Source organism: Coenobita brevimanus, chromosome 38 (genome assembly GCF_032717465.1).
Source record: "Coenobita brevimanus isolate Jiangsu-jjx chromosome 38, ASM3271746v2, whole genome shotgun sequence".
NCBI classification, from domain to species: Eukaryota; Metazoa; Arthropoda; class Malacostraca; order Decapoda; family Coenobitidae; genus Coenobita; species Coenobita brevimanus.
The window spans coordinates 38592829-38616508 of record NC_136991.1 but is presented as its reverse complement, the minus strand read 5'-3'; the positions used below and the strand labels follow the sequence as shown (position 1 = coordinate 38616508).

The window sequence follows — 23680 nt, the reverse complement described above, 5'->3', positions numbered from 1 at the left end:
AATGGAAAGTAAGTCATTGGTGTCAAGATGAACAGCACCTGGAACAACTGATGTATGATTAATTTTATTCATATAGGTACCCGCTTGTTTTTCTTCAGGATAAGAGAACTGGTGATGAAACCGGCAATGAAGACTGTATGTAACCATTCCAGTTCGAAATGTATTCCCTAAGACAAATGTAATCGTCGGGTGATAGCAAGATTTAAATGAAAATATGTTTTCATATGAGTGGTGTATAATTTATTTCAGTTATGTAGTTACCCGACGTTTTAATTCAAGATAAGAGAGCGCCTGGGGATGAAAGAACCAACAAGAAGCGGAGCCTAGGCTCAATAAACCCGTCCCCGGCAGTCATTTTAGTGCCGACGTATAGACACAACAGGATATCAGGTCAAAGATGTCACATATCAAATTTTGAGTAAATCGGGTGAAAATTGACGGTTTTTTGCCCATTTGAAATTTTGGGCCCGACCCACCTGACATTGACCTCCCTACCGCTAACTGGGGGATGACCCCCCTGAAGTAATGAGACATATTATAGGATGCAGATTTGAAAGATGCACTTTCAGGTGTTGGTTTCATATCGATATGACGAATTTGAAAGGAATTATGGCGAAGAAACGATTTTTTTTTTTTTTTACATTTTTTGGGCCTACAGCCTTGGCGTTGGCCAAATTTGGCCCAAAATTTAATCAGGTGATCAGAAGGTCATAGCCCATCATCCCTCTGATTTTAGTCAAAATCGCGCTATTAGTTTTCGCGTAAAATTGTTAACAGACAGACAGACAGACACAAACAGATAACAAAACAGACAAACCGAGTGATCACAATACCCATCCGCGAGCCCTTTCTAGGCGGAGACGGGTAATTAAGACTATAGACAACCTCTTCAGTTCAAACATTTTTATCTGAAGTGGCAAAATAAAATCTTTGGATGACAGCAAAGACCGACTTTTAACATTTTCCTTTGGTCGAAGAGGATAAAACTTAAGATCCTCGCTCCCTTGAGAAATTAACTTAGACATCAGGCGAACCGCAGAATACAACTTATTTTAATTCGGAGCACTACCATTTTTTTTTTTTTTCTTATTTTCTTTCTCTCGCGGAAAGGCTTGGTAATGGAATTTAACTTCCCTAAGACGATGACATCATTTTGCCATTTCTGCCACCAGGCACTGATGTTCATATACCCTCCTAGAAATGTTCATATGACCATGTTAATTTTCTCTTTTCGGAAAGATTTAATATACTCTTTTTACCTTACCCAGACCCAGACTTTCATCGCTTTGCTGCTTATTTCACGTAGCATCTTTTCCATAGCACTTCTTCACGACAAACCTGATATTTTAGTGATAATCTGTTTTTACAATTCAGCAGTCACTTTAAAAGATGACAGTCTAAGTTCAGGTTAGAGTAAATACAGTATAAATTGTTGTATCGTCTTCAGGACAGTGACCTAGTTTTACTTACTCTTTAATAGCTCTATTTGTTTGCTCTCTCTCTCTCTCTCTCTCTGACTTAGGATTTGTATTTAACTCTTCAGTACAATGAAATCTTTGTTTTACTTATATCTGCAACCTCACAGTTTTGGTTTCCCTGGTTATGTGTTTTTCAGCATTTTTTTTGTCTCGATGAAATGGTTTAGTGATGCCATTAGTCTACTTCAGCCCTGATGGATCTTTTTTTTTTTTTTTCTGTCTACCACCAAGCGATTTTATTTGTCTTGTGGAGCACATTTCTTAGTGGGGGAAGTAAGGCGCAATCTCCATATTTACTGCAGTACGATGGCGTCTTTGTTGTAAGTTATTTGTATGTTCAGCTTCGGGAAGACTTCTTGCAGTGAAGAGGTTGAACATTCATAAGGTAAGGGAACACATCCGTGAAAGGATTAGAACTGCGAATAGCCCCTTCACTACGATTGCTAGTGCTGGAGAGGAATGCCTTCATGCGATGGCACCGATATAATCGAGCAGCTCCGCTGACTGATCATGTAAGCGCCCCTTATCTCCCTTCCTATCCTCAGAAGGGAGGATGGTGGACTGCAAGAGAGGGGTAACTTCAGCCTGCATTCCATTGAGTTCACGTTCATATTAACTTATGGCTACAGTTACCTCATCTTCCACGATGTCTGTTTTTTCTTTTTTCTTTTGGTTATTACAGAATGATTATATTTAAATTAGTACTCAAACTCTTACGACTCACTATCGGTTGATTATAATCGTCGGCATTGGCTTACTTTGAAATGAAAAAGAACAGTCTCTTTTAACTCCTTCATTGCCAGAGTTCTCCTATGAGCTGGGTAAAATCGTGTGGCGGTGGCAAGGAAAAGATTAAATGTGGCTTCCTCGTATTGAAGGGGTTATAAGCGATATAAATAAAGACCTTACACACACACTGATACATAGGCTCAAAAGTAATTCACAACAGGCAGTATTTATATATGATAGTATTGAACTGGTTAGACTGACTAGGATGTACTTGAAGGCTTTTGTCTTTACCTCTCCATCTCCTTGCCCAACACTCACTTTACCCCCACTCACTTTGCCTCCATGTACTTTACCCCACTCACTTTATCCACCTCCATACTATTATCCTTCATTCCTACTACTTCCCATCCACCCCACTACTCCCCTTTCACCTCACTGTTCTTCTTTCGCCTACTACTTCTCGTCCTTTGCTTCCGATCTCCCCCCTACTTCCCTTCCCCCTACTTTTATCCTTCCACTCCTCTGCTTCCATTCTATCCCATTGCTTCCCCTCACCCTTACTACTTCCCTTCATACTACTACATTCCTTCCTCCTACTACTTCCCTTCAAACCTACTACTCTCCTTCCATCCAGTTTCGCTCCTTCTACCGCACCACATCCCTAACTCCAAAATACTTCCCTTCCCTTTGGTTCTTTCCATGAACCTTCCCGTACCCCATATCTCTCTGACTTCCCCCCAAATCCCCAGTCCCCTTTTCCAAATGCTGCTCCTCCCTTTGATCCCCCTACTTCCCCTTCTTCCTTGTTTCCCACGTCACCATTTTTCATCTTTTTTTTTTTTTTTAATGTGTCCTGCTTGCCCCTTTCCCACCTTCTCCCTTTACCTCCTCTACTCTGTCTGGCTCCTCTGCTCCTTCTGCCCCACAATACCTCCTAAATCCATCTCCACAATATTACACATGCCTTTGCCTCCCAATTCCATTTCTTCCTATTCTTCCTGCACCCCACTGCCCTCCTGCCTTCCATTCCCTTCATACCCTCTTCCCATCCCCTACTCAGACACTCCTCTCCCTTCCTCTCCTTTTCCTCATTCCCTACTCCCCCCACTTTCTTCTCCTCTTCCCGTACTTCCCTCTGTCTTACCATCAACCCCCATTCTCTCCCTGCACCCCCCGTCCCCTCATGCTGCGGCCCTGCTCACCTTTTGCTGCGTCCGGTGAAGTGTTGACAACAAGAGGCGCTGTCAGGTTCTTGGCGTCATCGTCGTAGTCTCCAAACATCTGTCGTGGGGGTGGTGGCATGGTGGTCGTGGTGGTGGTTGTCGTGGTCGTCGTGGTAGTCGTGGTGGTCGTTATTAGCTCTGCAGGAAGACATTGTGATGTTTTTTGTGTTGGTTTAAGTAGTAGTACTAATGCTTTCGTCGTCGTTGTAGCGGTCGTTATTAGCCAGTGGCAAGGTAGTGTGAATCTCTTGTGTCGTCCTTCATTTGTTATTGTGTGTGTGGTGTGTGTGTGTGTGTGTGTGTATATATATATATATATATATATATATATATATATATATATATATAGAGAGAGAGAGAGAGAGAGAGAGAGAGAGAGAGAGAGAGACTGATTGACAGATAGACAGATAGGTAGAAAGATATATAGATAGATACAGATAGTCGGGCAGACTGAAAGTATTTACCCTACTATAGATATTGCTGGCCATCATTGGATTCCGCATCCCACAGCATGAGAGTATCGCTACGGTGATCAAAAATCGATGGAGAACCAGTGCTTGAAGTCTACAGACACAGTCAGCCCCTGGATCAATGTTACGTAAAGTTGACCTGGATCTTCAGTTTCTCAACACCTGTCAGATTCATGACCTAACTCCGACATTCTTAAACTTTAAAACCTATAGTAAACACTTTCAGCCTACCCGCCTATATAAAAATTGCCAACGTAAACTTACTGGTGGAGTTAAAACGAATCGTAAACACTTAAAATCATTAAAACTTCGTTTGGATAGGTCTTTGGTAAAGTTAAAATCTGCGGTTTCTTATATTGATTGTGTACATCTGACCAGCTTAACTGAACGCAATAACGTAAACACCCTTGTTTTGTACTGTATTTGTACATCAGCAAAAAAAAAGAAAAGAAAGAAAGAAAAATGTTTTGTAGACTCCCAAGGTTTGTCTCCTGACAGAGCAATTTATAACTTTTCGTCGAGAAGTCTCTGCAGTGTGAAGTTCCTTTTATCTATGGGGTTCAAGTTTTCATTCCCTCCCGAGAAGCATAGTTTTTTATTTCACTTCCTTCCTTTTGAGAATCCATCCATCCATCATCCAATCCTACATTGCCCCATGAGGAGCGTAGGAGCCCGGGGCTAGGTAGTTGGTCTCGACATTTAAGATGAGAGTGAAACTTTTTAAAATTTTACCAAACCATGCCTTTTTTTTTAGATAAGGGTAGAACCTTTGATTATTTTAGGAATAGCTTAAGCAGTTGGTTTTTTTCTAGTTTTTATAAGTGAAAAACACAAAATTCTTTCTCGAAGGAAGAATATGCTGCTCGCAAGGATTTGAAATTTGACAATTCCTTAGTTATTTTACGACCTGACAAGGGTAACTGAGTAGTGTTACTGGATAGAGCCAACTATAGATATGTATATATGTATATTTGTATATAAACATACATGTATTTAGAGTGTGTTTATGTACATACAGTTTGTAAGTGATTTTTTTTGCATGTACAGTATTCATTTACAGTGTGTATATATATATATATATATATATATATAGATAGATAGATAGATAGATAGATGTATAATGAATTCATGCACTCCTGATAACGAAAAAAATCCATCCGTCATTTGGTTGCACAGTTTTAAAGCTCTTACCTAGACCCTATTGCCTAAATCATGGTGGACTCTGATAATAGCATCATTAGGGGATAAGGGACTCAATAGGGAGGTTGCCAATGATCGAGCAGCGTGGAGAGCTATCATTTGGTGACAAAGCCGACGCATGCAAGACTATTGCAGCCTTTATAAACGATACGGTATATAATTACGTATACGCACCAGAATATAACAAATACATAATAATTTATATCGACACCCCTCACGTACATTACTTTTGTAACACAGAACAGCGAGTTCTGAATTATTAGTCATTCAGACTGACCAGACTCTGAAGCATCTGGGGGAACAGAGCTTAGGTCCACATCGTGGGTCCCAAGGGTGCTTTTATTTGTTGTGTTGATTGAACAGTAGCGGACAATAGCAAGACCACTTTTTTGCTGGAAAGTATTGAAACACATACGGTAATATTGTAAAAAGTCTGGTGGACTCTATAGGTAGCATCACAGGATTTCGAAAGCCATTGCTCACGGTCTCGTTATTTACCGTAATGAGGTGGATCAGTAATTGTGTATACACTTGTACATGAAAATTCCTCCGTATTCTGTAGCAGCTACAAGCCGGGGAATGAATCTTAAATAAGCATAAGCTAATAACTGTGTTACCAGAATGTGAACAGATAGTGACCAAAGTAATATTGAACCACTAGAACTGATCACAGAGAGGATTTGTCCGTGTGGTGTCGTTCACTTGTTCAGAAACAAGAAGTAATGCATGTACTATCGGCAGCAAAAGTATTGTCGCCTGTTCTGCCTCTCTCTATGGGGAAATTGATAAATTCTCGTTACTCGGAACCAACCAATAATGATTACACTGATCTTTGATTTATCTGCGTCTGCTGTTGCGGATTCATGAGACAAAGTTCATGGAGAGGGAAGCAGGAGAGAGAACAGGAATTTTGCCTTCAAAATCACAGTTTAGGCCAGGTCTTTCTTCATAGGTGTGGAGCCTCGAAAACCGAGCGTCAGTGCATTTCAGTATTGCTGATTATTATAGCAAAATCTCACTAGGTGTTGACAAAGTTTCAGAACAGTAGGCATGGATTATTAACTATTACTTTATATCGTTTTCAGGGAGACTTTCAGCTTCTTCAGTTAATTAACATATTATTAGATGCGAGACAATTGAGGGAAGCTCTTTATGACTCTTCATTTCAGCTTCCTCACACACAAGGAGCTTTTCAAATTCTTATATGGCCGTTGACAGTAACTCCTAAAGGTATATCAGGCTCAGAGTACGTAGAGTGCTTCACTCTATTCAGCCCCATATGGTGGTTCACTTCAGCAGTGCCCCATATGGTCCCGAATCAATCTCGAACCTCTGCATTTGTAAAAGACTGTTCTTAATGTGCACAGATTTGGGATAAACCTTTAAAAACAGGAGGATTATACTACAGCCTGTATTGTACTTTGGCATTTGAGAGTCATTGTTTGTTTGAAAAAATTGTGGAAACTATTTCTCCCAGAAGGAGATATCCTGTGTACTGTATAGCGGTATATGCGCACTTTTTATTATAGTTGTCCTTGTTAGTTGTTAAAAAGCAGAGGAATTTACCGGAGAACATATAGTTCTGGTTAAAAGAGGTTTAATAACCCAGAGATTTGCTCTAGTGTTCTGGTTTATATTCTTTATAATTAATAAATTAAATGCTACTGTGTTTAAGCTTTTATGTACAATAATCATGTAAAAACATGTATAAATTTCCTATAATTATAGCAATATTCCATGTACTATTGCGGACAGGAGTTCTTAGCCACCCTCGTCCAGCCAACCCGTGTATGTGGCAGCGTCGCATTCACGAGCACAGAAGTTGCCTTCGATGCATTTCTGTCGAAAATTATCCCTTCAGCTTTGGGCTTGTACTAATGGCTAAAGCAACTGTAATATTTACTTTGAAGGTTTGACTCTGATAACACGAATATATCATACTGATTATTTAATAACTTGTTTCTCGTATAGAGCCAAGCAAGTGACAAATATGTATATTTGGTTCCACTCCACAACTTCCTGTAGGGTTGAACCTGCGAACACAGAGTGAACAAGTTCGAAGCATTCATTTGTTACCAGTAGAGAGAGAGAGAGAGAGAGAGAGAGAGAGAGAGAGAGAGAGAGAGAGAGAAGCGGGTGCCCGTGAATTTTAGAGGAATGAGGTGGAGAAATGAGGTGCTCAACACAGTTAAACAGGGATTTTTCCTTTTGTTTCGGTTGGCTTTCTGTGCCTAAATGACTAAATGAAAGTAAATTATGAAATATAATGACTGGATGACGAAGTGGTAATAGGGTCTTGCTAATGGTTGTTTGGTCCAAGGTGTGCAGTGGTAAGCCTAATTCCAGGCAACGATCGCTGTTAAAAGTTGGATATTTTAGGTCCCATTTATTGTAAATATCTCCATGTATGTTTACAGTACGTGTATGCCCCTATGGACCTATTTTCACCCCATGAATATTTTCATCAGTGGACATTTTCACCACTCGGAGCACAATCCCCCATGGACCTATTTTCCTTAATGACATTTTTTCAAAAACGCCTACTTTTCTACGTAACCTATTTCCCCACGAACTAAATTTCCCCATTGATGTTTTTTTGTCCTCACTGACCAATTTCTCCGTCGACCTTGAATCTCTCTATGGATGCAGGTTTCCTACATGGACGTATACCCATGGATGTATTTTTCATAATGAACCTATTTTCCCCATAAACCTGTTATCCGACGTGGTTATATCACCTACTGATGCGTGCAGTTGAAACACAGACCTCTTAACCAACAGACGTATTGCACGATGGACCTGTTGTAACCCACTGGCCATATATACCTACTTAAGCATGATTCCAGAATAATATCCCATGTGCATCGATTTTCCCAACTCGGACATTAACTCAGATCACCTAACCCCAGTGGCCTGTTTTCCCACAACCCTTCCATCCATCTGCACAGCCACCCATCAACGCACATACCCACAACCTCACTCAATACAGTATGTCTCAAAAGTAGGACGACACAAACCCGTCTCTTGCCTTGTCCTACAGGTAGCCCTACCACCCACCCAACTTGAACAATGCACGAACCCCACTGCACCCCACTTAACCAGCCCAACAACCCTTTCCCTCTCTCTCGCCCACTCACTGCACCTAATCCGCCGGTGAAACAACCAGCCTATACTAACCAATCCACCCACCCAGTCACCAACCTACCAACCCGCATACCCTGCTCCACAAGTCAGATGACTCAATTCAACACACACACACACACACACACACACACACACACACACACACACACACACACACACACACACACACACACACATACACACACACACACACACACACACACACACACACACACACACACACACACACACACACACACACACACACACACACACACACACACACACACACACACACACACACACACACACACACACACACACACACACACACACACACACACACACACACACACACACACACACACACACACACACACACACACACACACACACACACACACACACACACACACACACACACACACACACACACACACACACACACACACACACACACACACACACACACACACACACACACACACACACACACACACACACACACACACACACACACACACACACACACACACACACACACACACACACACACACACACACACACACACACACACACACACACACACACACACACACACACACACACACACACACACACACACACACACACACACACACACACACACACACACACACACACACACACACACACACACACACACACACACACACACACACACACACACACACACACACACACACACACACACACACACACACACACACACACACACACACAGAGGCGGGGTGGATTCCCTTACACGAAAGATGAGTCTCACTGCTTAACTCAGTCTGTCGGTAGAAAATAGTACCGGGTACTTTTTACAGGGAGTTTGCCAGGCCATGGATAAGGGGCTTCGTTCCGGCTACAGATACAATTTTATGCGATATGAGTAAATAAGGTGCTCGAGCTAAACAGGGAATTTTTCCTTTGGCTGATGAAGGAGTTTACTTATCCCTGGATAACGTCTCGTCGGACAATGAAAGATGGTTTATATTCTGGGTAACGCTAGTTGACTTTGTCAAATAATTTGGCAGGCTGCGTAAATTCTGTTAAATGCCTTATGTTCGCATTTCTTTTCTCTCTCTGGGGGTTGGCGCCTGGAGATTTTTGGTAAACTCATGAGTTTTTTTCTCATTAACTGGATATCTCTCTCTGGACAGAGAGGCAAATTACTTTCTTTAGCACAGCTTTTTGTTAAATCAACAGCAATTATCTCCTAATTCATTATTCCAACGAAAGCAATCCTAATATATATATATATATATATATATATATATATATATATAATCTCAAAGCAAGGCAAGTGATAGTGACTGATGGAAGAAATATTCACACTGTGGCCTGCTTTTAATGGATCACAGGAATCCAGGGTTTCTCATCCCTTGCATTTCCCTGCGCCAGTCTGCCTCCACCTCACTATTCCAGAAATCACAGGCGCCCTCCATACACGCTCTCTCTCTCTCTCTCTCTCTCTCTCTCTCTCTCTCTCTCTCCTGTTAACAAACGAATGCTTCGAACTTGTTCACTCTGTGTTAGCCGGTTCAAACCTCCAGGAAGTCGTGGAGTGGAACCAAATATACATATTTGTCACTTGGTTGGCTCTATACGAGAAACAAATTATTAAATAATCAGTATGATATATTCGTGTTATCAGAGTCAAACCTTCAAAGTATATATTACTATTGCTTTAGCCATTAGTACAAGCCCAATGCCGAAGGAATATTTTTCGACAGAAATGCATCGAAGGCAACTTCTGTGCTCGTGAATGCGACGCTGCCACACACACGGGTTGGCTGGACGAGGGTGGCTAAGAACTCCTGGCCGCAGTAGTACATGACTGCGTATGCGTGGTATGGTAACGTGGAAAATGGAAGAGAGTCTTATACATCTAAACGTAAATAAAACGAATATTTGGCTTTAATTTTTATTTAAAACTACGATTAACTTGTTAAGTTAGAACATCCGTGTAAATTTCTTGAAGAAATTAATTGAGTTTTAGTAATTGCAATTAAATAATATTAGGCATCTCTGAATCCAATGAAGGAGGAGATACGCCATTTTTGGTTCAGTTCAAGTCAGCTAGCTAACGGGAGAACACTGTATATACTGCATTAAGAACGCATAGATTTGACTCACATAACCCAACCAAGATGCAAGCCCATCATTATCTGTCAGTCCAACTTATCTAGCTATGTATCCTTTAAGGTTTGGCCAAATGAAGGGGAGCTAACTAGGATAAAGGAGATAATAATAGGTGAGTTAGGGTGTCAGTTTATTCCCCACTCATTCCAAGAGACTCCTTGATAGAGGAATACCTTCAAAATTTCTGACAATATGGTGCCCCAAGTGAGGAATACAGATGTGTGCAGACGCTTTAAGCGGGTTTAAGGTTGCATTTGTGGAGCATAGTCTGACCCTGCGCATGGTAGAGTTGCCAGACACAGAAATATGTAAATATCGGGCTCTGAGAGGAAAAGCTAGGTCCCTTTCAAGTGATGAATGGCTAAATACAGCATTGGATAGGGAACACCACCATACCATCCATTTTCTGGGAGATAATGATATTTATGAGGATGTGGAAGTTAATGACGTTGTGGAGAATATTATTGCTGTGATTGGGGCTATTGAAGGGTTGTGTAGCTCTTCTGTAGCCATAGTTCTCCTCGAGCCTAGAAATCTACCATATGATGCACCAATTAGCTATGACACATAAAAATTAGTCAGCAGGGCCGGAAATAGCAAGTTGCTGAGAATATGCAGCTAAAAGGGATTATATTCATTTTAATGCCCAATCATTCCTGGTAACCCTTAAAGCTGACGGTATTTATTGGAACCGTCAAGGTAAAGGGTAATTCATAAATTACATAGAAGACGGAGGGGGGGTGCAAAGAACAGCGTGGTGGATTGAAGAAGTGAGACAGGCTGTGGCACAAAAGAAGAAAGCATACAATGAATGGATGAAAAACAGGGGCGTGGAAGAAGTTGAGAGGCAGAAGAGAGAGTTATATGTAGAAAGAAAGAGAGAGGTGAAAAGATTAGTAAGAGAGAGTATGAAGAGAGCGGATGAGGAATTTGGAAGGAATTTGAGTGTAAAGTGGAGGGACTGTAAGAAAATGTTCTGGAAAGAGGTGACGAGAGTAAGACAGGGTGGATGTGAGGTTAGCAGGGGAGTGAAAGATAAAAATGGTAGATTACTAGTGGAGAAGGGAGAAAAAGTGAGCAGATGGAGAGAACACTTTAAGAAATTGTTGAACATACAGGGTGGAAGTAATGCGAGTATAAGTGGCTGGGGAATGGCTGGGAGAAGGAGGGAGGTGAGAAGACAGGAAGAAATCAGTAGGATAGAAGTTGTGGAAGCAATGAAGAAAGTTAAATTGGGGAAAGCCCCAGGAATTGATGGAGTGCTTGGTGAAATGCTGAAGCATGGGGGAGAGATAGTAGTAGAATGCATGTGGAAGGTGTGCAGATTGGCCTGGGAGGAAGGTAGAATCCCGGAGGATTGGAAGTCAGGTATAATTATTCCTTTGTACAAAGGAAAAGGGGAAAAAGAAGTGTGTGGTAATCATAGGGGCATTTGTCTTCATACTATAATAGGAAAAGTGTATGGTAGGATACTTATTGACAGAGTTAGAGAAAGAACAGAGGAATTAGTTGGAGAAGAACAGGGAGGCTTTCGGAAGGTAAGAGGTTGTGCAGATCAGATATTCATTCTTAGATCTTTAGTGGAGAAGTTTCTAGAGAAGGGAAAGAAGTTGTATGCGGCTTTCATGGATTTGGAGAAAGCATATGACAGGGTGGATAGACAAGGATTGTGGAAAGTATTAAGAATATATGGAGTAGATGGAAAGTTGTTGAATGCTGTGAAGAGTATGTATGATGGTGCTAAGGCTGCAGTGCGTGTGGATGGTGAACTAAGTGAATTTTTCTCTTTGGAGGTTGGGTTGAAACAGGGATGTGTCATGTTTCCATGGTTGTTCAATCTGTTCAGGGATGGGGTAATGAAAGAGGTACAAGGTAGGGTAGTGGATGTTGGAGTGGCCCTGGTGAGAGAGGATAGTGTTTGGAAACTCCCTATACTGTTGTTTGCAGATGATACTGTGTTGTTGACTGAAGACGAAGGGGAGCTGCAAGGCTAGGTGGATGAGTTTGGGAGAGTGTGTAAGAAACGGAATCTAAAGGTGAATGTAGGGAAGAGTAAAGTGATGGTCTTTGAGAGAGGTGAAGTCAGTGAATGTACAGCGAGGTTGGATGGTGAGGAATTGGAAAATGCGAGTACGTTTAAGTACTTGGGTAGTGTGATGAGTAAGGATGGAGGTTTGGAGGGTGAAGTGCTTGAAAGGGTACAGCAGGGAAGAAAGGTTGCTGGTTCTTTGAAAGCAGTGATAAGAAACAGGGAAGTGAGCATGGAAGTGAAAAAGTTACTACATGACAGTATTGTGATACCAACTCTAACGTATGGAAGTGAAGCTTGGACGTTGTTGGAAGGACAGAAGTCAAGAGTGAGAGCAGTGGAAATGAGTTATGTAAGAGGAGCCTGTGGAGTTACATGGAGAGACAGGCTGACAAATGAGGATATAAAGGAGCGTTGTGGTGTGGATGTGGATGTGATAGGAAGTGTTATGAGGAACACACTGAGGTGGTTTGGCCATATGGAGAGGATGGAGGGTGAAAGACTGACGAAGAGAGTGTATGTGAGTGAGGTGGAGGGGGGAAGAGGGAGGGGGAGGCCGAGGATGAGATGGAGGGATGGGGTGGAGAGGTATATGAGAGAGGGGAGTGTGAGTTGGGAGCAGGGCAGTGAAATGGCGGGGGACAGGACGACGTGGAGGCGATTTGTTTGTGGCCACCCCAAACGGGATTGAGGCGTCTGGCAATAGATAGATAGATAGATAGATATAGAACGTAAGAGGGACGCCTACACGGTAGAAGCTAATGGGTGGTCCAATGGAATATTGAAGAACCACCTGCATATGGGCTCAGGATAACAAATTAAGTTGTTATTTTTGTGGGATTTTGCTTATGCGGAGAACAGTACAACTCAAGCGGTTTAACAGTTAGCCCAGGGAGCAAGGTTAAAACCTTACCCACAGTCAGCGAAATTTAAATTGAAAATATTGAAATTTTGAAGGTTGTGATAATCACCTAAGGTAATCAACCAAAATGTCCCTTTCATTGTTAAAGAAGTTAATGAGTGGTAGGGCAGGATGGGTAACCAGAGCTATAAACGACAGTAAGGAATCAATAGAGGAAATACCACTGTCAAAAAAGAAATTATAAAGTCTTTTGAACATCTTAAAGGACTGATGGACTAAGTATGATGAAATTTATAGCAGTTTAGAAGCAGCTATTGTGAAGGAAGATGATAAAGATCTGTGTGAATTGGAAAGTACGAAGTTTGAAAATAATCAAGATGAGCATCAATATCGTAGAGTTGCTTGAAACAGAATTAGCTCATTCTTGTGCAGAAACGTGAGGTGTAGACCCGTGTTGTAAAACCACACTACCAAAGATTACGCTTCCTGAGTTTGATGGGGAGCAAAATTAGTAATCCTGTTGGGATAAATTCAGATACTTAGTCCATGACAGAACAGACCTCTCCCAGGTTAGTAAATTCTCCTGTCTGTTAGGACAGGTCAAGGGCATGCTTTTTAAGTTGTTAAATGAATTGCCTGTTGAAGTGGATAATTATGAGGCGGTTTTGACTATCCGTAGACATAATTATGAAGATAGGGAGCAGGTCATTACCCTGTTACTGAAGACTCTAAACATGATTTTGATTCTTTGCAGAACTTCCGGAATGCAGTGAGTTGTAATTTAAAAGCTGTAGGTACTTACGAAGATGTAAAAGCAGCAGATTGGGTGTTTTCTAGAATTGTATCCTTAAAGATAATATCTAGAACCAGGGATGCATTGTATGATAGGTACCAGAAAGATCAGTTCTCCTGTAAGGAGATTAAGGATGTCTCAATGCAACTTTGCAAAAGCTAGCTCGCCCCTAACGCGAGGGTTTCGTTCCAACCGTGGCGCTTTCGGGCAAAACCGCATAAGTTTTAACTACTATTTATTTTGTTCCATAGACTCCCTAAATGTGGTGTTATGCTGTTATCTGCCATTGGTAATCAATATGAAGCACTTTAAGTGGTTAGAATATTTATTTAAAGTTATAACTTACAAATACGGTACAGCACGCAAAACTTTTAACACACAAATATGTAAACACAAGGCAACATTCCGATGCCGATTGGTTTCGGGACAATTCGTCGTCAAGTCAGTTCGCCATCACAACAATAACAAGAAAATTCGCCGTCATTAATGAAGACGGCTGTGGGTTACGCTAAAATATAATTCAAAGGCGAAATAAGTATATTAATAGAATGACGGGGAATCGTTCAGGGTGCGACCTGTCCTGACGGGGAATCGTCCATGTTTTGACGGGGATTTGTCTGACGGCGAATTGACGACGGAGAATTGTCTGGGAACCCGCCAATCATGGGTAATCATATAAATCAGGTTAACTAGTTACAAGGCTTTATGTAACGCTTTAACTTTATTTAAGTGCTTTAACTTACATACCGGAACAGTAAATATTTAACTTACAAATACAGTACCGTGGAAAATCGATGAGGCAAATCTTTAACGAACAAATAAAAAAGGCAATATTCCGATGCCTATCAGGTAAACTGGTTATAAGACTTTATTTCTTGCTTTAATGTTATTTAATAGTACTTTAACTTGTACATAAACTTACCGGAACAGTAATGTAAATATTTAACTTACAAATACAGTACTATGGAAAAGCAGGATACGATCACGTGATCAAAACAACCCGTGCGTTGTGCTACGCTGATGTTCAAGGAGATATGGCCTTTCAAAGGCCGCCTCTCTTGCGTAAATTTATAGTTTTTGTAATGGATCTTTAATCTTACGTTGTCTTAAACGTATCCCAGCACTAACCGCATATAATTGCGAGCGCGTTCGGTGAGAACGTGTTTGGGGCGAGCTTGCTGTATTTGCAAGGAACAGCGAAGCCTGCTGAAAGCTAACCGAAGGTTGAAGTAAAGAAAAGGACCTCTAACCAACTGGCTGTGAAACCTAAGTCAGTCTCAGGTAGGCCTTTAATTAAAGAGGATGTTGTCACTTTTATTAGTTCCTTATAATATGAAGAGAAATTACCAAGGAGAAAAAATGGACAAGCAGATGATAATACAGAAGCAAAGACTTCCCTGGTAAAGGACAGGAAAGTTTGTATATTTTTTAGTGAACGACATTACACTGTAATTTGTCAGAATGATCCTGATTATGCCTCTAGAATAGTGAGGCTGAATGAATTGGGGTGTTGTATGATTCGTCTGAATTCAGAACACATCTACAGTGTGTAAAAGTAGATGAAATCTTTTGTTCAAGTGTAAAAAAAGGGAAATCATCATAGTGCTTTGTGTCCAAAAATGGTCAAGGATGAGGTTCCTAAACCTGCAAGTGTCAGTATGACCGTTGCACAATCAGATAGTCCAGTAACAATGCCAGCTGCAGTTCCATTGCAGATGTGAAGGTAATGATAGAAAATAAGAGTGTATCACCATGCACTCTTTTTTATACTAGTGCACAGAAAACCTTCATTTTTGCTGATACTATAGAAAAATTAATGTTACCCGTTATAGGCAGAGTAAATCTAGCTATTACAGGGTTTTTAACTACTTAGGAAGCACAATCCTTTGACTTAAACTCTTAATACAGCTTGGCCGGTATAAATGCTGTATAACAGCAGCTGTACTGGATAAGATGGAAACAAGCGTATTTATCAAAGGACTGAAAGAACCTCTGATTGTGTACAGAGCCTCGGGATAATGTTTACTAAACAAAATTTGAAACCAGATACTGTGGGTCCCCAAGAATGATAGTTGGGTCAGATTACTGTGGAAGATTCCTACATAGGACTTCCAAGAAAGATAAAGTACAGATGTTCAAGAGTCCAGGAGGTAACCTTATTGTGGGTCAGTTGCCTTTTCCAAAGCAAGCCAGAGGACAGGCCAAATTGGTAGACTCAGTCTTTGTTACCCCCACACAGTCATTGATGGTAGCTAGAATAGGTGCAGACTTAGAACCTACCCAAGTAATGAGTTATTGGATGAGAAAATTAAACCTGTGCACTAATTACGGGACTTGGATAGCGTGGGAATTCATCCTGAAGAACCAAACCCTGAAGAAAATATAACTATGGACTTGAACGATCAGTCTGTGTAATTTAAAGGTTGACAGTACTGGGTTGGACTACCATGGAAGCTAAACCATTCGGAGTTACCAACAAATTACCAAGCAGCTAAGGCTCAGTTAAATTCTCTTCTAAGAAAGTTTGAGACAAACCAGAACATCTGACAATATATGATAATATTATAAAGGATCAATAGAGGAAGAAATTTATTGAAGAGGTTGAAATTCCTGTTAATTATAAAGATGGACATTATTTACCACGTCACGCTGTATGCAAGGACTCGGTAACAGTTCCCATAAGGATAGGTTTTAATAGTAGTTGTGGAGCGTCCAAATGACTAGCAAGCTTGAACGACAGCCTAAACTGCGGACCTACACTAACAGAGAAGTTGAGGAATATATTATTAAGATTTACAGAGAAACCTTATGCTTATACAGCAGACATTAATAAGGCTTTTCTCAGAATAGGATTGAGAGAAGGGAATAGGAGATTTACAAAATTCCTCTGGCCTCAGGACCCTCAAAATAAGGATAGTTCTTTGAAAACTTGCTGTTTCCAATCAGTGCTCTTTGGTTTTTGTGCTAGTCCTTTCCTACCATGCAACACTTTGAAGCATCATTTTGAGAATGCCAAATTCCCATAAATAGAGCAGGCCTTCCATATTACAAGGTGTTGCTGTTACAGAGACGGAAGCATTGAAGGCTTATGAAGCAGCCAATTCCGAATGTGGATAGGCAAATTTGCCGTTAAAACGCTGGAATACAGATTATAAATTTACCACTTTTAAGGAATAGAATACAAGAGGAACCAACCTAATACTGACATTCCCAAAACTCAAAATGTGTTGGGTCATAACTAAGATACGGGGGTTGATGAAATAAATTTAAAACCAGTTAAGTTCTCTGACGTAACACTCACCAAGAGATTCTTATTATGTCAGGTCTTCATGTTATTTGACCCATTAGGATTGGTCAGCCCCATAGTTTTAAGGGGCAGGTGTTGAGTACAAGAAGCATGTTGAGAAACGTTGGACTAGGACACTGAATTAGGTGAGACGTATGTTAAACAATGGGAACAGATTAGAAAGAAATTTGAAAGATCATCAGGCATATGTATTCCCAGGCAAATAATCGGTAACGAAGTCACATTTGCATATATTTTGTGGTGCTTCTCCAAAGACATATGGGGCAGTAGCTTACTGTGCAACAGGAGGTTATAGTAAAAATATTATGTCCAAAGCCAGAGTTGCACCAGTTAAAGGAAGAATCCTACCTCAAATGGAATTGGCTTCCACTGAAGTAGGAACTAAATTGGCCAGGTATTAACCACCACTCATGACACTCATTTTGAGGATATTTAGATATGGACTGACAGTGAGATTTGTCTTTAATGGATAGGAAAGGAAGACAGTAAAATTCCTTTCGTCCTCAATAGTGATGACTATAAAAGAATTGTAACCAGATTTAAATTTATGCATGTATTCACCAATCAAAACCAAGCCGATCCTCTCTAGAGAGGCTCGACAGTAAAGAGGTTGATCCTCTTGAATTGTGGTTTAAAAGTCCTAAATGGTTACCTTGGTTACTTACTAAAGAATGGCCTGAGCAGAAACAGTATAATATTGTTGTTGAGGTTAGTGTTGCAAACCTGGATTCTGTAGTACCTGATCCAAAAAATGTGATAGACATCAGCAGATTTTCATCAATATGACAACTCAGCACTATTAAATTAGTTGTATGATTTTTAAATAAGCCAGTGGAGTTGGAGGAGTGTGAACCCATGGATTATTGGGTTAAAAGTTGCAAAGAAAATACTGCGGAGAGATTTTTGGCCTTTTACGCCAAAGTACTAGCAGCGATAATAAGCTGATACGAGATTTAGGTTAATTCTTAGACGGAAAGGATCAAAATAGATGCTGTGGCAGAATAGTAGGGACTGATTTGCCTTTCCAAACTAGACATTCAATATTGTTACCAAAGAATGCTTATTTTGTACAATTACTTGTTCAGGAAGTCCATGAGTTAACTCTTAATGAAGGTTTGCCGTAGACTTCATTGCCCCGAGTCCGAGAAAGGTATTGGATTTCTAGGAGTAGACACGTTGAAAAGAAGTATCTCAAGAATTCCATTATATGTAGGAGGTATGAACAACGACCATATGACTGTCCAGGACCACCTTCTTTACCAAAGGATAATGTAAATATAAGTCGGTCCTTCAGAGTAACCGGAACTGACTAGGCAGGGGCAATAACTGTTACGGGTGAGGGAACTCCCCGTAAGGTGTATATATGTTTGTGTACTTGCACTTACACAAGGGCGGTCCATCTAGAAATGGCAGAAGGTTCGAGTTCAGAGACATTCCTGGACGTATTCAGAAGATTTGCTGCAAGACAGTCTTGTCCTAGTAAATTAATAAGCTACAATGGAACCAATTTCTTTAGAGCATCACCTTTAATTTTAAGTATAAATGACCCAATTGCTAGGTCGACCCTGGGAATCTGCAACTGTACATTCAGTTCATAGCTCCTAGTGCCCCATGGCAAAATAGGTTCACTGAACGAATGATTGATACTGTGGAGAACAGCCTAAAGAAAACTTTACATAGAACCAAGGTCACTACAGAAGAGTTAAGGACTGTAATAACAGAAATCGAGGCTAGAATGAATGGTAGACCTTTAACCTATCTGGCTGATACTAGTGTCTCAGTTGACGCCTTGACACCAGCTCATATATTGTATGGCAGAAGGCTTTATCCAGTGCCTTGTGTTGATATCCAGGAGGAAGTAGATGATCCCGCCATTGCATAGAGGGGGGTGAACTATGGCAACATCTGCATAAAGGAAATCAGTATTTTGAAAAGGTCCTGGACACATGGAATAGGCACGGGAACGTGGATTGTCTGTTAAGCATAAGAGAAAGATATTATGATGTTCAAGCTGCCAGTAATTAGTCCTTAATAAATATAGAAGATATGGTCTTAGTGAAAACTGACTAACCTAGATCCCAGTGGCCACTAGCTATGGTTGTTTCCACACATCCAGATTCGGAATGGGTGCTGAGACATGTCAAGATAAAATTAATGTAGAGGACATGTCAGCATAAAAATGCATCGACAAATTGGTATCCCTTGAGTTAACGAATAGTCCTGAGATAGTGAATGGTGACGAACAGTTGGGTCAAGATGCGCGACCTAGAAGGGTCTCAACACAGGGTTTTCGAGACTTGTGGAGACATCTTCTTTCTAGGGGTCATATTACATGATACAGCATATCATTTTTCGCCCAGCCCCAAGTCTGTGGAAACTACTTCCCCAGAAGGAGATGTCCTGTGTGTAGCGGTATAAGGGCACTTTTTAATACAGTTGTCTTTGTTAAAAAGCAAAGGAATTTACCAGGGAACGTATAGTGTAGGTTCAATGTGGTTTAATAACACAGGGATTTGCTCTAGTGTTCTGGCTAATAGTCATTATTTTTGATTTAATTAAATGCTGCTGTGTTTAGCCTTTTATGGACAATTATAATGTAAATACGTGTATTAATTTTCTATAATTACAGAAATATTCCATGTAAATGACTGCACATGCGTGGTAGGGTATGGTGATATGGAAAATGGAAGGGGGTCTTATATATCTTAACGTAGCTAAATGAATATATGGCCTTAGTTTTTATGTAAAACTAAGATTAACTTGTTAAATTAGACCTTCCTTGTATGTTTCATGAAGTAATTCATTGTATTTAAGTAATTGTAATCAAAGAATGTTTGGCATCTCTGAATCCAATGAAGGAGACAGAGATACACCATTTTTAATTCAGTTTAAGTCAGCCAGCTAACGGGAGAGTATTGTATATACCGCACTTAAGGACGTTTGGACTTGACCCACATTTTTTTTTTTTTTTTTTTTACGTGTCCGACTTTGGGCAAAGGCTCAGGGCCTATTTCTTGGGGGCAGTGGCCTATCCCAAGGCCCAGTAGTCCTCCTACACCTCCACATGTCACCACTTCGGCGCTAACACTCACCGTCCATATTGAATACATGCTAGGGCTGTCTCATACAGGACTGGTGTACTGGTATTAGCGGGGGTACTTTTACGACATGTCGGCGGGTCATCTGGTAGATCAGGAAAGTCTGCTTTTTAGGAAATTCAAATCCTGAAACTGTTCCCTGCCCCAGACGGGATTCGATCCTGGGTCCATTAGGACTGCAGGCAGCCTCTCTACCGATTCAGCCACCAACCCAACCAAGACCACAAACCCGTCAATATCAGTCAATCCGACTTACTTTGCTAAGTATCCTTCAAGATTTGGCCAAATGAAGGGGAGCTAGCTTGGATAAAGGGGATAATAATAGGTGAATTAAGGTGTCAGTTTATACCCCACTCATTCAAAGAGACTCCTATTACTTTACTTTTAACCTTTGGTTTCTTAATAGAAGAATACCCTCGAAATTTCTGACAAAAAACATCCGGTGAGAGCCTCAGCAAAATGAACAAGTACAGAAGTACTGGACTGAGAAATTTCAGGTTTCTTTGGTTAATGACCTTGGTATGGTACGGTGTGGGAAGGTTATTTTATGTAGTATGTTACGAGACGGTGGTATAGGTTGTGGTGTGGAGTAAAGTGGTTATACTGAAATCGCTTAACTCTACGGGAGTGAAACGTTTTGTATCCGATAGTCGTTAGTGAGAAAAAGATGGGCGAGACTGCTCCTGAAAGTCACCATGCATCACCATGAAAAAAAAATATGTCATCACAGTGAAGAGATTGTTGCTATTGTTCTTGTTGTTGTTGTTGTTGTGTGGTGGTGGTGGTGGTGATGGTTGTGGCCCCAGGCTGATCTGGGCGTTAACTCGGTGGACTGCAGGCTGAAACTGCCCTATTCCTACAGCCCACCATCCTCCTTTCAGGATATAGTGAGGGAGATGAAGTAGGCTACGTGTGTATAGCCTGACCGTGGACTCACCACGTTCAGTGGGGCTCGAATTCAACGTCGTTATAGCTGTATATATTTGTTATTGTGGTGGTTACTACTTATCCAGAGATAGTGTTGCTTGGTGTTACTGTGCTGTCAGGGGTGCGATACATTTGTCATTTCGTTTCCCTCTCACTTTTATCTGCTGGTTAATGTTCCTTAGCTGGGAGGGGGTTGGTATGTTTCTCATTCCACAGACTACTCTTTTGCCATATTTAAGTGAGGAGAGTGACTGACATGCCCTGTTTGCGATGTAGAGTCAATGAAATAGTAGGCAAAATTTTGTCCCCATTTCATTTGTTTGGCTGTTGGAAATTGCGTGCAAAGTCTATGTGAATTATTCCTTTACACGTCTGAGGTTCAGAAATGACGAAGGACAATTCCTGCTAATTGCTAATTACAAATATTTCACAAGAATTCAGCATTGCGTAAAGAGTCTGTTGACTGTTGCTTTGCTTTTGCGGTCCAAACTAACCTAGCTTGTCTACAGCCTGCTCTCTTGTGAGTTGTTGGTTAGGCAAGATCTTTAAGACTACCAACCGTGTTCCAAGCGTCACAGAAGTCCTCGTAGTACTTCTTCCTTAGCCAGTTGCGTTTCATATTTCATCTTGACATACTGTATTCTTGTATGCTGTGTCTTCATATCAGCTTAGTTTGCATTAGTAACATACGACATGATATTGAGATGCTATGTGCCTGATGTATAAATCGCTGAGGACGAGGTGTTACAAAATCTCCATTGCCACATATATACTATACAACCTTTAAACAGATTCAAGATAGTGTAATGTTAATAGTAACCTTAACTATACATGATTTTGAGGATTTTTTTTTTTTTTTTTACATTCAAAATCCTCACACTTCTGATTGATACCAAGGAAAGCTGTGAGGTCCTTGGATTCATGATTAGCCACTGCTGCCCAGGTTTGAAATTCTCATAAGCTGGTAATTTAACTTAGACTTCCATTACTTACTTTCTCCCGAATGAAATCGTCTGCCATTACCTAGAATAGAATTCTAAAGTTGTTCCGACCACTAGAGGGGTATTGATGACAGTATTAACTTTCTCAGGTTCTTGTGACTTACTCATTGCTGAATTAAATCGTCTGGCGTAGCGAAAATTTACTAAAATTGCCCCGACTAAGGCTAAACGCATCTGAAAAATGCCTGTAATACGCAGCTGCTGTCATTCATCGTCTTAGCAGTGAACAGCATTTTTTTCTCATGTATACAATGGCTCACCTTTTAGGATGGTGTTGGCCTCAGCTTCACCCATAGAATTTTTAACGTGGCAGGTATAAAGCCCGAAGTCTGACGACACCAGGTTTCTCATGTGAAGTGTCATATTGTGCCTGAAACACAAGGAGGAGTGACGGTACAGTAAAAAGTTTTATGTGGTGGTTTTGTTCCTGATACGCACCGAGATATAGTGGTCCAGAAATTTTTGTGTGTGTGAATTTGTACTTGAATTACAAGTAGTGGCGGTACAGTCCACAGTTTTGTTGTGGTTTGTTGATGCTGGTAAGCTAACATTGTCAACATTGATTAACAAACTACCATTAGTAGTTCGCTATCATGATTAAAAATTAAATTTCTGAAACCATTTAAAAAGTGATGTTCTTTATATATGAGTTGCAATTTTGTGTGACGCTTAGAGATAAGATAGTCAATAAGAATTGTGTATCCGACTAGTGTGATGGACGATTAGTTTGTTCTGTATCGTAAGTAAACATTATAATATTATTTCATTAAATATGGAACACTTGATATTTAAATAATAAGTAGGCTAGCACTTTTGTGTGATGGCTTTGAAATACAATAGCGAAATATATTAAGCATCTAATTTTTGCGATGATCAGCTTTGTGACTCACGTGTACGGTGGATGGCCGTCCTGAGGAGTAATAGTGAAGTAATCTTGACTAAGGATTTGTGAGCCTAATGAGTTATCCCTCCGCCAGATGACTCTTGGGGGCGGGTGTGCGGCGTACAGGCAGGTGAGGCTGATGGTGGTCCCAGGTAACGCCCACATGGTTGACTTAGGTCCTTTAACCTCTGGGGGAAAGTCCACTTTGACCTTGACCCGTTTACTGACGGAGGGCGGGTGACCGTTGCTGGCGATGCACAGGTACCCACCGGCGCTGGCTGGGCTCACCTCACGCAGTCGTAGGATATCACCCACCACCTGAGGTACTGAAAAGCAAACGGGGGAGGTGGTGGTCAGGTTGTGTGAGAAGTGGGTTAGTGTCTTAAA

General features: G+C 40.8%; 1 protein-coding gene across 1 annotated transcript in view; it reads right to left on the bottom strand.

The window, feature by feature from the left end:
- LOC145396564 (protein amalgam-like) overlaps positions 1-23680 on the bottom strand; it is a 97742-nt gene that overhangs the window by 10754 nt on the left and 63308 nt on the right. Inside the window, exons 5-7 of the mRNA XM_080269939.1 lie at positions 23301-23619; positions 22671-22780; positions 3410-3568 (exon numbers count right to left, since the gene is read on the bottom strand). Of these exons, the coding sequence (XP_080126065.1) occupies positions 3410-3568; positions 22671-22780; positions 23301-23619 (588 nt within the window). The remainder of the gene's footprint in view (positions 1-3409; positions 3569-22670; positions 22781-23300; positions 23620-23680) is intronic.